The 17,087-nt window shown below is 42.5% G+C and overlaps 1 protein-coding gene across 2 annotated transcripts in view; it reads right to left on the bottom strand.

Moving 5' to 3' along the window:
• Nucleotides 1-17,087, bottom strand: part of AKAP7 (A-kinase anchoring protein 7) — a 248,447-nt gene that overhangs the window by 178,803 nt on the left and 52,557 nt on the right. For both annotated transcript variants that reach the window (XM_075338271.1, XM_075338272.1), the window contains exon 7: nucleotides 14,443-14,590. In XM_075338271.1, coding sequence (XP_075194386.1) covers nucleotides 14,443-14,590 — 148 coding nt within the window. The remainder of the gene's footprint in view (nucleotides 1-14,442; nucleotides 14,591-17,087) is intronic.

Raw genomic sequence — 17,087 nt, forward strand, 5'->3', positions numbered from 1 at the left:
CAACTAAACAATAGGATAAAGAGTTGCACACCAGTCACAATGTATATGGGAATGATGAAAAGCAGAACTGCTATGGGAATACTAGACTGAAAAATACAATGGACTATCTGAAAAAAGTGAAAGACATGAAAATGGTATGTGCATAACTGATATGAATAACAGGAATGAGAGATTTTTAGCCATTGTATTGATCAATGCAAAGGAGCCCCAAACCAAACGCCAAGGTAATCTCTATTTTTGGGGTCCCTAACCTACGTGTAACCTCACCTGCAATTAAAAAACTTGCTCTGTATGGGAAGCAAAGAACCAAGCTTATTTCACATATATAGCTTGCAAAATTGTTTGTTTTTGTATCACTATCAAAACAGAACATGCTGTTATTTCTTTTATGACATTACAAATGAAATATCAATGATGAAGCTACAAACATATACAGTAGTACTATTTATAATTTAATGTATCACTGAAGGTTAGGTAATCCCATTATTCAGTACAATTACAGCTCATGTGCTAGGAAAATGAATTGTCTAAGAATAGGCTTGCACAATTTCTAAGGCACAAAGTACTGTTTTCTTTTGGAAACCAGAGGCAAAATTTTAAATCTACTTACACAAATCAAATTAGTTCCAAAGGCAATTACCAGTCTTGCGGCGCTCCTGCTACCAATGGTGGAACATATTGGATGATTTTTGGTCATATGACTGGACCAATATACAAATAAGTAAAGAGATATTTTATTTGTACATTAAAATGTGGTTAATTATACAACGCGTTTCGGCTCGGATGTTTTATCCTTCAGCCTTCTTCAGGTATAATTGTGAGCCGCAAATTGCCTCTGGAACTTCTTTCACTAAGTGGACCTGCTGGAGGGCTCCTTTATAGTATCCAGTGTGATTGCTGCATACTGCACCATAATCCTATTGGAAAGTGGATCAACTCCTCTTGGATTATTCCAGGCTTTCTAACCTCTGAACCAGGTGAGAGTTCCACTATTTCAACACCTTTATATATAAAAAACTCACTACACTCAGATTGGCGCCGCGTTTGTCTCTTTCTATCTTCCCCTGTCTCCAGGGTATTTTTACAAGTCAAATTAGTTATTTTTATATTAAGAAAGTTGCCCCAGGAAGGCTCTAAAAACACATATACCATCTATATAAACAACAGACTGAGCAAAGTCAGCCTCACTAATGATGTCACTGAACAAATAGGTTCAGAAATTATGGAAAGCATTTATACCGCTTGTGACAACCAAGGGCCTGATCTAGATGAACTGTGCGCTGCAGTAAGATGTGCCTCTTCATGAATTTGCCACATCCTTCAACTGCCAAGCAATAGTGCCAAAAATGTTACTACTATCAAGAAATGGAGTACATTTTTGGCAAAATGTATGCTACATTAGTGGTAGAAATTATTGTGAGTTAGTCAAGAATGCTTGGTCAGTCCACCTCAGCACTGCCCATTTTGCTAAAAGTTGGCAGAGCTGGCGAAAGCTTGTTGGTTTTTTTTCAAATATAACCATGTCATCACATTCTGGAACATCGACATTTTGTGTTAATCCTATTACTAGTTCAGATGCACATTTTCTTATCTGATTGGCTACTCTCATGGTGCAGAACCACTCCGATAGTGGTGGGTACCATAATTTAAAAGGTTTTCAATTACCTGCTTAAATTTATTATTCTCTATGGGCCACTCTGAGGACAGACACTGGAGTTACAGCAACTCGGTTTATGCAAAGTCTCACTGGACATGTAGGACATCTGTTACCTGTGTGTTCCTCTGGTGCTTGATCTGATACACAGCAGATAGTGAGGACTTATGATGTACACATATTGTTAGCTGTGCTGTCAGCCCCCTCTGAATACATTTATATGTTACAAGCCTTGTAGGAGATATATATATAAAAAAATACCACTGGTTGGCTGCTACAGTGAATCTATGATGATTTTTTTGAACTCGGCTTACTGGAGATGAGTGGATAAAGGACTTTCCTGGAAAACAGACGTCCTAATCCAGCAGCTATGTTATAAAGAAGCACTCTGGGTGCTGATACATCAGGAGCACCTAGCCCACTGTCCTCAGACAACCTTTTTATGGTGGTCCTATATTATATTATATATAATCTCTGTTTTTATGAGAGAACGAATACATCTAACTATGAATATTTCTACACATGTATATACCCCTGATGAACCTCTTCTGAGAGGTGAAACGCGTTGGGTTTTTTCTTTATAGTTTTTTACCCCATAATTCTATTGGGGATGCTCAAATTTTGATAGTTGACTCTATGTAATTGATGACTACACCTTACAGACTGATCTGACTGACTGTCTGACTTGTGACAAGATTGTCTTTGTCCGAATTATGCATTATCAACTGGGTTGAATGTTTTGTGGGCGATTGTCTGATAGTGGTAACCTGTGTCTAATTTGGTTATAAAGATATTAATGTTATCAGTGTTGTGGTATCCTTTTCGGATAGATCACCCACTGGTTCACTTTCAACTAGCTGGTTTTCTTCATCATACCCCCTACCTCTTTTGGATAGTGGGCGTTCTCTCCACACTTAGTGTTATTGGGAGTTTTTTTGTTTTTTTTGTTTTTTATTCCTTACATTTTAACTTTGTACCTCAATAAATTTTGTATTTTAGGAGTAAATTTCTTTTTCTGTGATTTATTCTCTATGTACTGCTAAGTTTATTCCCAAAATAAAGCAGGTACCCCCTAAAAGAATCACACTTATTAGACCCCAAACAATTAGAGCTGGCAAGGGAATGGGCTCTCACATACAAATCTGCATCACAGTCAGGTCTCTATGCATTCTACAATGGTTGGCTTCCCCTGGTGACTGGAAGCAGTATCACTCGCGTGGAGTGATACTGGTACCCAATCTGTTTGTGGAATGGCAAGGGAACTGACAGCAATGCAGATCTCTGTGTGAGAGCCCATCTACCATCAGTACTTGTCATCTGTAATTATTTGGGGTATGGTGAGTGTAATTTTTATTGGGAGGGGAGGCGGGGAGTGTTTACTTTTTTTTGTTGAGGTTAATTCTTTTGGAGGTGTCTGCTTTGTTTTGGGGATGTCTTTGGTGAAGCGTTTTGCTTTATTGTTTAACTTTTTTAAATGATTGGACACTTCCTTATGGAACCGCACCTAGGGCTTATTTTTGGAGTAGGGCTTATATTTTAAGCATTCTCAAAAATGCCCCACAAATCCTACTATAGCTTATTTTTGGGGTAGGTTTTATTTTCACGGAAACAGAGTACAGTCACAAACCATATAGAAGAGTACTGCTGCTTTTAAAGGTTTCACCTACCTCTATGAAGAAAGCAGGGGGATTAACAGTAATATTCACACACGTTTGTAATTATTATAACCAAAATGAATTTTTACAGAGCTGTGCACCACAAAAAAACAGTAAGGAGATAGAATTGTGCTGTTCCTAAGATAGTGTAGGATCAAATTTATACTGTCCTTGAAGAGAAGCTATCATCAGAAAAATTACTTACTGATTAAATCAGGTTTTTATGTTAAATATATTTTTGTTACATTTTTTTAGCAATGTTTATTATTTTTTTTTTTTCCACACTGTATAATGGTAATACGGCACTCCAGGTCCTTCTGGGAGGTGTTTGGATAGGGTCCAACCCTGTAAGGAGATGACAAGTAGGAATCTGGCACTCAAGGTTGCAATGATATTTTGGCTTTATTCAAAGATTAACATGGTGTCTGTGTTCATGTTTGATGTTTCGGTCACTTGACTTTTGTCAGATGTACACAAACCATAGGGAGCCACGTGAGTAGAATTATAGCAGCGCTATGGAGGTTACAACATACGTCGCTGTAGGCAGATTTTTTTTTTACATACCAGAATCTGTATTAAAAATAAATAATACAAATCTTGCAACTTTCACACTGGGCACTGGGGCTTTTTCAGATTTATACTTTGTATTGTTTCATGAATGGTGGGATAATTTATCTGGAAGTCTCAAATGAGCCTGTTGAAAGGTTATTATGAAGGAAGGGGAAGCAGGGTCAGTTGTGACATACCCTAATTTAGAATGAGCGAGCACTAAATGCTGAAGTGCTCTTTACTCAAATCAAGCAAGTTGGATGCTCTGACGGGCTCGACGAACGAGTATAATGGAAGTCAATTATTGGGCAGTCGAGCTCTCCACCCACATACAGCCAGCCATAAATAGACAATATCGAGGGGAGCGAGGTGGGGTGTTTTTATTTTATTTATTTTTTTCTTCACATGACGTCCGAAAACGTTGTTTTTACCCCATTCACAGACTGGAAGCAGCTCTCACTGGGGTGCTAGCTCGCATGATTCAGTGGAAGGAACCAGCTCTTTGTGTCTAACGTTTCACGAATTACACATTTGAACACCTGCGATACTTGGCCGAGCACCAAGCGTACCCGAGCATGCTAATCAAGAATCGAGCAGTGATGAGCACACTCGCTCATCATTAGTCTTAATCTGATCGGTGGATCATTTGCTATTAACTGTGTATACAGGTTTTACCAGTCATTGTAATCCTGCCGCTGATTAGGAGACTGCTGAAAACTCTTCGAGAAAGAATGGGAAGTACAAGTCTAAAAAAAAAGCCCAGTTGCCAGTGTGAAAATTGCAAGAATAGTGATTATATTTCTCTTAATAAAAATGTGGTATATAAAAAATAAATTGTTAAAAATGATTTTATGTATTTGTAACACAAAACCTGATTTAAACAATAAGTAATTTTGTGACAATAGTGTCTATTTGAATATATTCTCTCATGAGAATAACAGTTAATTTGCAATATTTTCCTGCTCAGGCAAACTGAAGGGTATTCTGAGTAACGACCTCCACTCTCTAATGTCCATATGGACAGACTCGCCACCACAAACAAATTATAAATTTAGGGCATTGAGGTTGGATCAAAGACATGTAAGGTTTACTGCTGTCAGAATAATGCTTACATAAACAGAGTCTTTACATCTATTTCTTGCAACATAAAATGCCTTAAAACTATATATGGCTATGTAAAAGAGACACTACACACTACTACACTAAACTACACTACTACACTAAAAACATGATGGATCCCAGCCTAGTGTTATAGTCCTTTCAGTGTGTAGCATTGTCTATCTTTCACAATATCCAGTGTTCTTGACCAATCTGCTAAGGCCACTGCTTATACTTACAGGCCATGGCTGGAGTATGGGACTGCCTACATTTAATACTTAGGGTATGTGCACATGGCATCTAACTGCTGAGTTTTTCCTGTAAAAAACACTTCAGAAAAATTGCAGGCATAGTTTTTCCTGAAGCGTCTTTTTTTACATCTTTTGCAACTTTTATTTTTTTACTTATACAACATTCATTATTATGGAGGTGCTTCCAAGTAGATGTCATCTTAAGAAGGGAAACAGTTACCCCATTTGTGTTTTTCAGTTATTAATATTGGCATACAGGTGGCATAAAGGTGAAATTAGCCATACCTGTATGCCTCCTGGATGATGGGTCGTTGGGCAAAACTTATTTTATATCATCTGTTTTGTGGGCTATGGGGCGTGCGCTGCCCAGAAGATAATGCTGCCTCCAGTCTTTATTATTTGGGATTCCTCCTCCCCCTTCTCTTCCCTGGCGTCTCTGTGACATCAGGTACTCAGCCAGAAATCTCGTGCCTGCACATTATACCTGCTGTCCCTCCCTGCATTGTTCTGCCCCTTCTGTGGGAACAGGCTTCAATTTTGCTGAGTGCAGGCACCGAGGAGTCACTGCTTCACAGTGCAGGGAAGAGACGGCAGGCAGAATGCACAGGCACGGGATTCCTGGCTGCGCACTTGACATCACATGGACTCTGTAGAGAAGGGGAACAGGAATCTTGTATAATGAAGACTGGAGACGGGCTTATCTTAAAAGCAGCATATGCCCCATAGCCTGGAAGATAGAAGATATAAAAGAGGAGTTTTGCAGAATGACCGGTCATCCAGGAGGAATACAGGTATGGCTAATTTCACATTTATGCACATATAAATAACTAAAAAAAACGCAAAAAGGTGACAGTTTCCTTTTAACAATTTTGTAGCATTCGAAGTCAGAAAAGGTTATCAGAAGCTCAAAAATGCTGAACATTTGCAAAGCGGAACAAGAAGAAAAAGTACCGCACATAAAAGGGGAGCACAACAATAATAAATAGTAAAAGGCAACCTTTATTTGTAGCAAAAATTTAAAACCACTAAAACCAAACACACCTTGTAACACGGCATGCAACCACCGCCCAACTCCACAACAATGGTATGGTGTATATGGATCATAAGGCACAGAAATAAATGCATATGACAATAATTGGAAATATGATGAACAACATATATACAACCATAGTAGTGCCGAAATAAGGAATAACAACCAACCTACAACCCCATGCCAGCACAGAAGGATAAAGAGGCCCAACGATGTCAGAAATGTCCATGCAACCCAAAATTGAGGCTAATATGAGTGCTGACTATAATCAGATAGCATGGTCTTTCAAAATACCTTCAATTGTGCATGGGCCCAAGGTATAGCAGGAATGGGGAAGCAAGGTAGAAGAAGCAAGAGGGGGGGAGGGGGAGGGTGGGCATGGGATCCCGTGAGCAGGACCCACGCGTATCGCCGCAGAAAGCGGCTTCCTCGGGGTAGGCGTGCGTTTCCCCTTGCTGCACGGGTGAGCACTCGTCTTTTTATATAATTAGATTATCCTTGGCGGTGCACCCATTTGTTTTGCTTGTGACCATTTGCATAGCATCTCATTTTCACATGCTATGAATACGCTCATTGTTTTTCGCATATTCTTGAAGTTTTTTTCAGGCAGGTTCCAGGTGGAATCGTCCTAAAAAGATGTGTATATACCTTTAATCTATTTTGTCAATTACGATACACTGAGAGACTAGGGGTAAAGGTGATAGCCGTAAACAGCATAAATTCCTCTGGTCCCAGCAAGAAGAGAGGTGGCCATCGAATCATCAGTATTTAATTATAATCAGTAAAGTTAGGTCATAAAATGTTATTTTGGAGGTAATATAGTCAGAGAGATAACCACCTTACATTTCTAACTCACATTCAGCCATGCTATAAGTGAAACCACTGATGTGAAATAGACCTATATATAGCAACTCACTTAAAACTTGTTGAAAGGTAAAAATTGAGGTGTGATTTTAACACTGGAAAAGAAAGGCCTTAGAAAACGACATCAAAGACTTTCTGCAAGAGCCGAAAATGGCTCATTTCCAAAAAACGCATTAAATAGTAGTAGGTGTTGTTCCACTGACCGCAGCATCTCTGCACTGATGTTTATATTTCTTGGTAATAAATAGAGATTACAAATGAAAAAAGGAGTGTATATGTATTGTGTATATGTAGACACTGAATAATTTTAGGCCTACATTCTACAGTGTCTGACCTTTCGTAACTAAAACCCCATGTTTTTTGTGTAGTGCATGGCATAGCTTCTCGGCTGAAGATTCACTGTAATAACAAAAAATGTGATAATACTTTATAAAAATATACAGTGTCAATGGATTCCTGCTGCCCAAACCATGAATCACAGCCTGGTTGCATGATTACTGACAGGTATGTTATTCTCTGAAATGCTCTTATATAAGAGAAAATATACTTTGAAGACTAATCCAATGACATTCCCAGCTTCTCCCCAAACCATTGCACTTCATTGACTGGTTTCTTCCACGTGTTTACACAGGGAGAGAACGGTCAATCAGCTGGAGTTACGCAGGGAGAAGTCGGCTTGGGGCTCCGCCAGAATAGACCAATCACCCCCTTTGGTCTCTTTAAACTATGTTTTCTCTAAAACACCTGAGCATTTTAGAGAAAAATGTACCTGTCTGCGATCATGGCAGAATTGGATGCTTGTTCAAATGCTTTGTGTTTACTATGTGTAAATATAGTGATATCCATGTAGACTAAAAACAAACCATTGGGAGCTAAATGTATTACAGCAGAAGTAGAGCTCGGCTTTATAGTTTTACTAATACTATAGTTTTACTCTTCACCATACCTGTCACTCAAGGAGGAGAGCCCGCCCTGCAAGAAACTAGGAAGTAAAGAAATTGCACTGCTCTTAGCTGCTCAAGAGACAACTTGTGAATACCTGTCACGATGGTTCCACAATGGAGAGTAGGCCCTCCTATTTCTAGTGTAAGGAGATTGCAGCGCAGGGCTACATATACACTTGCTCAGGTTAATACTGCTAGCTGTGCAGATTCTGTAGATTCTCCTTTATCCAGTGCTGCTAGGGTTAAGTAGTTTCTCTGGTTTCCTGATCTCTGAATGAAAGCTAGAGCCAGCTGTTCTGTATTGCTAATTACCTCTGCTATAAAGACTTCTCTTCCAGTCAAGGTAAATGCTGGGGATAGTTTCTGCTTAGCTTGCCTCTAGAGGGAACCTGTTAGATGTGGACCAGGAAGCCATTCACAGATCATTTGCTGTGTGAAAGCTGTATTGAGTTTTCCCTTGCTTAATCCTTTTTGGGTTTTATCCTTCTGGTTCGTTCCTCATTACTACCTCTTATCGTTTGGCGTGCTTTGTATGATTAATGTTTATTTTATCCCTGTCTGTCTATTCCTCTCTGTGTTTTCAATCTAGTGCATGACTAGCATTCCTGCTTACCTGCGCACTATACAGGGTTGAGTCGAGGGAAAGACGGAGATGCATAGGATCGGTGATGGGGTAAAACAACTTGTATAGGGACTTTATAGAGTGCAGGGATCAGACTTAAGTGAGTTTAGGAGGTGACGCTGCTCCCCTTTCCCTAGCGCCAGGGCCCACTGTTGTTTTGTGTAACCTGTGTGTTGCGGCACTCTCCAGGGTTTCCTGTATACCTGGCGGAACCCCGGTAGTCACTGAATGACATTATCACAGGCCACACCATTTTTTGGGTATCAACTATGCACCCCATTGCTGCATTAGTTGAACAGCTGCAGAGTCTGTCCGTAGAGGTGACAGATCTGCGTTTGGTTATGTTGCTGGTAACCTCTCAGAACTTTGGTTTAGCGGCCACTGATCTCAGGTCATTCCCCGCCTGAGTCTAAGTTAGCATTGCCGGATAGGTTCACTGGAGGGCGGAAAAGTTTGTTGTATTTAGGTAGGCCTTTAAACTCTACTTTAGGCTTAGACCGCACTCCTCAGGTACTGAGAAGCATTGGGTGTAGTTAGTTATCTCACTCCGCCAGAGGGATCCCCAAGCCTGGGCCTTCTCTCTCCCTCCCGGTTCTCAGTCACTCTGGACGGTTGAGGCTTTTTTTTGTGCTTTGGAGCTCATTTATGAGATCCAGATAGGGTCACCCTGGCTCAATCCAAACTACGTCAAATTAAGCATGATGAACGGCCAGCTGAGGAATTCTGCTGAGTCCCGCAGATGGTCCATGGACACCAGGTGGAATGATCCTGCATTCTGGAGCCATTACTGTCAGAGTCTCTCTGAAACAGTTAAAGTTACATAGTCTTGTATGAGATTCCTGGTTCCCTGGAGACCACAATGTCCCTGATTATCAGTGATGACCATTGTCTCCATGAAAGATCAAAGGAGAAACCATTACCTACCACAGAACCTAGGTCTGTGCTCACTGAGGAACCTATGTAGTTGGGAGGGGCAAACGAAGACACTGGTTCACCTCTAGATCGGCGCAAATGAGGGTTTGTTGCTTTTGTGGTTGTAAAGCAGGGGTGGGGAACCTCCGGCCCGCGAGCCGCATGCGGCCCGCCATGACCTTTTATGCGGCCCCCAGGCAGATTCCCGGGGGCGGCAGTGCTCGGCCACTGCCGTGGTCTTACCGGGCGCCGGCCTTTTAAGGCTTCACATGCGCTGCTTGCATGCACCAATGAGCTCTTTCCATGGCAGGTGCCAGCGTGCTCAGGACTGACTTTGAGGGCGGGTTTAGCGTTTTGCGCTTCCGTCCCACAGCAGCTTCACAGTTTCCTGCATTGTGCCGCACGCTCTCCACCCCTTCTCGCGTGCCTCAATCAGTGCTGTGTGCTGCCGCTCCCCGGCGCTGTGTGCCTCCTGCTCTCTGCCCCTTCTCTGGTGCAGCATGCAGCTCCACGTACTGTGTGCCGCCGCTCCCCGGCGCTGTGTGCCGCCCGCTCTCTGCCCCTTCTCCGGTGCAGCATGCAGCTCCACGTGCTATGTGCTGCCGCTCCCCGGCGCTGTGTGCCACCCGCTCTCTGCCCCTTCTCCGGTGCAGCATGCAGCTCCACGTGCTGTGTGCTGCCGCTCCCCGGCGCTGTGTGCCACCTGCTCTCTGCCCCTTCTCCGGTGCAGCATGCAGCTCCACGTGCTGTGTGCCGCCCGCTCTCTGCCCCTTCTCCGGTGCAGCGTGCAGCTCCACGTGCTGTGTGCCGCCCGCTCTCTGCCCCTTCTCCGGTGCAGCGTGCAGCTCCACGTGCTGTGTGCCGCCCGCTCTCTGCCCCTTCTCCGGTGCAGCGTGCCCCCTGCAGTGCTGTGTACAGACTCCCCAGCGATGTGGATCACCGCCACTGTTGAGTTCTCTCCAGTGCTCCTTACCACCCCAAATGCAGTGTACCCCCTAGTGCTCTGCAAGTGCTGTCTGTGCCCCCCAGTCTCCTCTTAGTGATGTCTGTGTGACCCCCCCTTAGTGATGTCTGTGTGACCCCCCCCTTAGTGATGCCTGTGCCCACCTAGTGATGTCCGTGCCCCCCTAGTGCTCTCTGTGTCGCCCTAGTGATGTCTGTGCCCCACAGCAATGCTTATGCCTCTCTGTGACCTAGTAATGTGTGTTCCCCAGCATCTCCTGTTATGTATATGCTCCCAGCCCCTCCTGTCATGGATATGCCCCAGCGTCTCCTGTGATGTGTATGCCCCAACCCCTCCTGTGATATATACGTCACACACTGGGGTGTATACATCACATTGGAGATGCTGGGGCTGGGGGCATATACCTCACAGGAGGGGCTGGGGGCATATACCTCACAGGAGAGGCTGTGCGCATATACCTCTCAGGAGGGGCTGGGTGCATACACATCAAAGGAGAGGTTGAAAGCATGTATATCACAGGAGGGGGCTGGGGGCATATACATGTCCCAGCCCCTCGTGTGATGTATGTGCCCCCAGTGTCTCCTGTGATTTATATACACCAGTCCCTGTGTCTGTTGTGTGATGTATATAGTCTACCAATCTTATTATCACTAAGAGTTGCCTGCGCTCCAGACCGTGACAAACCTGGAAAAGAGAGAAGCAACATAAGTATCGCCGAACATCAGAGCCGCACAAAAGAGAAGCGGCTCCGGCCACCACAATAGGGGTTAGTTAACTGTTTGACCAAATATAGTTGGTTCATTTTTACATTGATAATTTTGTGCGGCCCCCGAAGGTTGGCAGAAATTTCCAAATGGCCCCCGGCAGTAAAAAGGTTCCCCACCCCTGTTATAAAGGTTACTTTGCAGAGACCTGTCTCTCAATACAAAACTATACTCGGCTGCCAAAAGATTTATCGAGCCCAGTGGAGGATAGAAACCTGGGTGTACATATTTTCTCCATTGGTAGGTTGCAATTTTTTCCGTTCATTGAAGTCCTATTAGGTGGAAAGAAGGTGTATATTTTCGCCTTTATGGATAGCAGTGCGGGGTCCAATTTGGTGGAAACCCAGTTTGTCCAGACACAGGGCCTTACTCAACATAAGTTACCTAAACCTAGTCCCATTGTTGCCATTGATTCTGCCCCCTTGAGTCAGGGACATTTCACTCAAGTCATTCAAATTTTATGTCTCCAGGTAAGGGCTATGCACAAAGAATCCACTGATTGTTTTGTGCTGGAGGGTCTACCATCCCCGGTGATTTTAGGTCTTCCTTGGCTGACACTACACAATCCTGTGGTGGACTGGCAGGTACAGGAGGTAGTAAGGTGGAACGAGTACTGTCGAAACAATTGCATGAGCACCTGTATTTCATTGGTCACTACGAGATTGTTGCCGCAGTATCTGACTTTGATGATGTTTTTCTGAGCAAGATTGTCAGAAGCTGCAACCCCAGCACTCCTATGACTGTTCAGTCAATCTTATGCCAAGGGCCAAGTTGCCAAAAAGCAGGCTATATAACATTTCAGGTCCAGAGAGGCAAGCGATGAAAGAGTACTGTCACGCTAGGTAAGGGGAAGTACCAAGCAAACAGCGAAAGGGAAGGGAAACGCTGTGTCAAGGGAAGGGGTAGATGGTGACACCTGACCAAACCTACTGCTGGTCCCTGGGGTCCCTCACCACCCTAGATGGGTTCCGCACCTATGTGATGAGCGAGATACCTCACCCTAGCTATGCCTAGAGCTGGACCCTATATAGGGAACAGGTGGGATGTGCTCTTCATCAACCTCACTAAATATTAGAGAAGACACAAGGAGAATACACAGGGGGAATGTGCATGAACTATTTATCCACAGATGACTCAAGTAGAAGTTCAGCAAAGTTTCAGCAACGATACTACAGATGAGTACAAGCCACGTGCTTGCAATTAGAGCTTGAATTAACTGAATAATAACATCAGCATAAGTCCAATTAAGATGGGAGAATTTAAGCACATGGAAAATACTGATAATCACCAGCTAGATGGAAGGAGGGCTCCACTGGTTCCTAAAGGGAAAGAGATAAAAACCCGGCAGGAAAGCTACCTAATACACTGAATACTAACAGCAGGAACAATAGAAAGTCAGGGAGAATTTTGCGCAGCCAAATGTTGTGACCTTCTATTGCCAGAAACCACAAGACTGTCAGTCACCCGTGACACATCCATGACATCACCGCACTTCAAGATAAATTATTTGAGGGATGTAGTTTCCTCTCTCCTCCTGTACCAGTCTGTGCTCTGTATTGTTCATGATTATTGTACTTGATTTTATGTATACCCTTTTCACTTGTAAAGTGCCATGGAATAAATGGCGCTATAATAATAAATAATACTAATAACAACAATAATAATAATATTAATAATAATAATAATAATAAAATTAGGTCACCTATGGGGAGTTTCCATTGTTTAGACACAACAGGAGCTCTGCAAACGCGACATGGCATGCCATATCTGTTCCAGCAAATTTTACGTTCCAAAAGTGAAGTAGTGCTCTTTCTCTTCCGAGCCCTCCTTTGCACCCAACCAGTAGTTTTCCACCACATATGGGGTTTCAGTGTACTCAGGAGAAATTGCACAACAATATGTATGGTCCATTCTCTCCTGTTACACTTGTGATGATATTAAGAGTTCAGGAGGCTCTTATTTTGGCATGGACTTCTATCACAGATGGTCCAGGTATCACATTGGCCTTTCTGGCACCAGTTAAAAAGTTTTATGAAGCCCTGAATTAGACAATGGAAAATAAATGGTTCAAGGAGAAAGTTATCATGGTGTCTCTAGTATTTCGATTTTTATTTGAACAGTATTATCTCAAACACTAAACAATAAAATTGTATTACCAACAACAAAAATCTATTGGAATCAATATGTAACAAATCCAATTTTTTTTTTTAAGTTGGTTGAGAGTCTACTGCCACCTTCTGGTTTATAAACTTATAAAACAGTACCTCACTTTAGGTAATCTAACAAAGACACCAAACCTTTTTCGTTATACATAATGAATTTTTTTGTACATACCTTATACCCTATTTAGAAAAATAGAGAAATATGTTTAACCCCAAAACAATTATTTAAAGGGCTTATTCAAGACCTAAAAACTAACAGGCAGCTAGTTGCTAACTGCCTGCCTGTTCTACCGGAGTCGGCTCAGAGCGGTCACCAAAGACTCCTGTACATGATTCAGCAGCTGCGCTTTCTCTTCTACTCTGCTTTATCTACCAGGTGTGACTGCACAAGTCAAGCTGATTGACAGCCAACAATAATACAATAAACAACAATAGAAAGGCAGCGGGGAACCGGATGTCAATCAACATGAAATTGGCAGTCACGCCCTGTCAACAGAGCACAGCGGAAAAGAAGCCTCTTCTGTGTCAACATGACGTCAGCGAACCTGCTGAATCGGTGGAAGGAGTGGTCTGTGTTGGCAGAGATTGTCAACAGGCACAACAGGCAACTAGTTACTAACCTACCAGTTAGTTCTTCGGCAAATGGTAAAAAAATATATATAGTCAGAGATAACCCCCTTAAGGATATAAAATATATATATATATATGAAATATAAAACACAACTTGAAAGATAAAATACATTGCAGTAAACTGTAATAAATTGTAATACATTGCAAAAAATTGTATTAAAAATATTTTATGGCCATGTTAGGTAGCATCTTAAGAAATTTCAGAGAAACAAATTGCAGGAATAGGACAGTTAAAATACAGAATACAAAAAAGAATATGTTAACATGTTTTCATAAAATCTAATAGATTCATATTTTTGGAAGTGAAAGACAGGGAACATTTGTGACTCTCACTTTTACTTACCAAAAAATATCGAGGCTTCCGTATGATAGTAACCACTTGGTTGTTTTTTCTTTATCATAGAGCAAAGATCCAACCTCATCAGCGTATCCTCACCAAAGCAGTGAGCTTGGAAATCCTCATACAGACTTGCTTCAATCTTTTTAATGCCCTAAAAACACATAAAGTAAATAAGCACTAAGTCATTTATTGCATATACTATTTATATCTGTTTGTGTGTATGTAAACAAATATATAAACATGCAATTATAGAAATCAAAGGACTAATAGACATGATAACGATATGCAGATGATAAAAGAAACAACATTTTCAAAACATCTTAATATATTCAATATTGAGTATGAGCACTGTGGAGACACGGGGCTCAGTGGGTGCTCTTGTCCACTGAATTAGCCGCCTTTAAAAAGACAGCGTGGCTCAGGGCTCATCCCAACTGAACGCCGGCCTCTTTAACCGTGGGCGAAACACTACTCAGACAACACAGGGTGAGGGAACCACAATAATTAGACTTTATTGGATCCCCAAACTATTAACGGCACATAACACCTAATACGCACTTACACTTCTTGGTATGGTATCTGTGGGGTTATTAAAGGTTTTCATGAGGAATGTTCTGCCATGCAGAATGCAATTGGACTCGAAAAGATCAGATGCTGGCAGACGTCTTTACAATCGCTGAACAATTACATCCTAAATTTGCGTTATGGCAGACATGTTTGGAGATGCCGCACACCATGATAACATCTTTAAGCCATGCATGTTACTCAAAGTAGCACAAGCAACATGTGGCCTGGTATTGGCATGTTGAAAAATGGGACACTCTATAGCCATGGCCGTGCCAATGTATTAACAATGTATCCATTCTGTACTAGAAGTCAAATTAAGACGTCACATACCAAGCCTAAAGGATCTAATGTCTACACAAATCATCAGAAGGCGTTTGCACGACATTGGGCTATTGTCACGGACGTCTCCCATTTTTAGATTTGTGACAGCCTTGTGAGACTCTGGAGATTAAATGTGTTTTCCTTTCTTTTGGTGCTCCGAGGGTTAATGTCAGTTTTTCTTGCTAGCAGCTTGTGATTGCCTCTCCTCATGTGCATCCAGTTTGTGACCACGCCCATCACCTTTAAATTGTGTCACGAACCACCAGCTGGCGCCGGTTATACTGAAACTTCATTCTGAAACTTGGCCTAGAGGAGGAAGGAGCTGCTGGAGCCCTTGTTGTCTGAAGCGGTGTAGGCTGCAGTCCTTTTGTCTGACTACAGACGTGAAGTTGGAGTTTATCCTTTTGTTTATTCCCCTGTTTGTCTTCCTGCCCTTCATTTTTGGAAAATTTGACTTCAGAAAAGTGCAAATAGGTTTCAGTAGTAAGGAGCTAAATAAAAGGGGGTGTTACTAGTGTGAGCTAAGTAATGCCTGTCACATTGCTCTGAGAATTTACACATAGCTTTGCAGTGAGATCAGAACTAACACAGTACAGTAGAGCTAACACAGCTCCACAGAGTGAACACAGTACAGCAAAGCTAACACAGTACAGCATAACAAACCCAACAGAGCTGAGCTAACATAGTACAGCACAATTGTCTCATTACAAAAACATTTGCACTGCAGGTGTCCTCTTACAGTGTTTCAGCTTCAATCTCACAGACAGCCAGTGTTGGGAATGGGCAGGACAGCAGAAATGACAGCACTATGAGAAGACAATTACAAATATGCTTGTGTTTGTAATGATACAAGATCTGCTATAGTGAGGGCTATAATCCGGAATAGCTCTACAGCAGAGATGACAGCACAAATAAGGTCAGCTGCTGTTGCAAATGTTTGTAATAAGACAAGTGCACTTGTGCTGTACTGTGTTAGCTCTGATCGCACTACAAGACGTGTGTCATTATGATAATCTTAGTCATCACTTGGTTTGCACTGTTAATGCCCCCTTTCATTTAGAATAAGCTCTGGAGGCAGATTGTCAGGGAGATCTGTGTCCGGCCCATAGATCTTAACAGCTAATTTACATATTAGAAAAACTTGGATATCTTTGGTATAAGGCAAAGCATCGACGATATCAAGGTTTCATTTCATTCAGCTTCATACCTACATGCTCATATAGACAGCTTAGGAGGCTTGTTACTACTGAGAGGTTCTCTTTAAATGTGCAGGTGGTTATGCGTGCACCGAATCTCTTCATTCATTGTCAAAGGACTGACTGAAGTAGCCAATTACAGTGTTTTTCTACAAAATCAGAAAAAAGCTGAGTGTCATGACCCTGGCTGTCAGTGTTTCCTGGAGTGTGGCTGGAGGGAGGGGGCATGGAGGGGAGGGGCCTTCCCCTCCATGCCTCATTCCTGGGATTGTAGCACCTTTATCTTCTGGGCACTTCCGTTCATTCAGTGCCAGTTATAATTCTGCTCTGGAGTGTGCTGCTGGTCCCTTGTGAGTTCTGATCCTACCTCCTGTCCTGTTTACATTTGTCCTCCCTGCCTCCTGTCCTGACAGTGTCCGCTCCCCCACCTCCTGTCCTGCCTGTGTACGTTCTCCCTGCTTTCCCTTCTGACCGCCTCCCTTCTACTCTGACTCCCATCCTCCCTCCTCTGTTGTTCTGTCCTCCTGTACTCCCTGCTATTACCTGCTCTGCCGGCTCCCGACT

This window comes from Anomaloglossus baeobatrachus, chromosome 3, assembly GCF_048569485.1.
Source record: "Anomaloglossus baeobatrachus isolate aAnoBae1 chromosome 3, aAnoBae1.hap1, whole genome shotgun sequence".
Lineage (NCBI taxonomy): Eukaryota > Metazoa > Chordata > Amphibia > Anura > Aromobatidae > Anomaloglossus > Anomaloglossus baeobatrachus.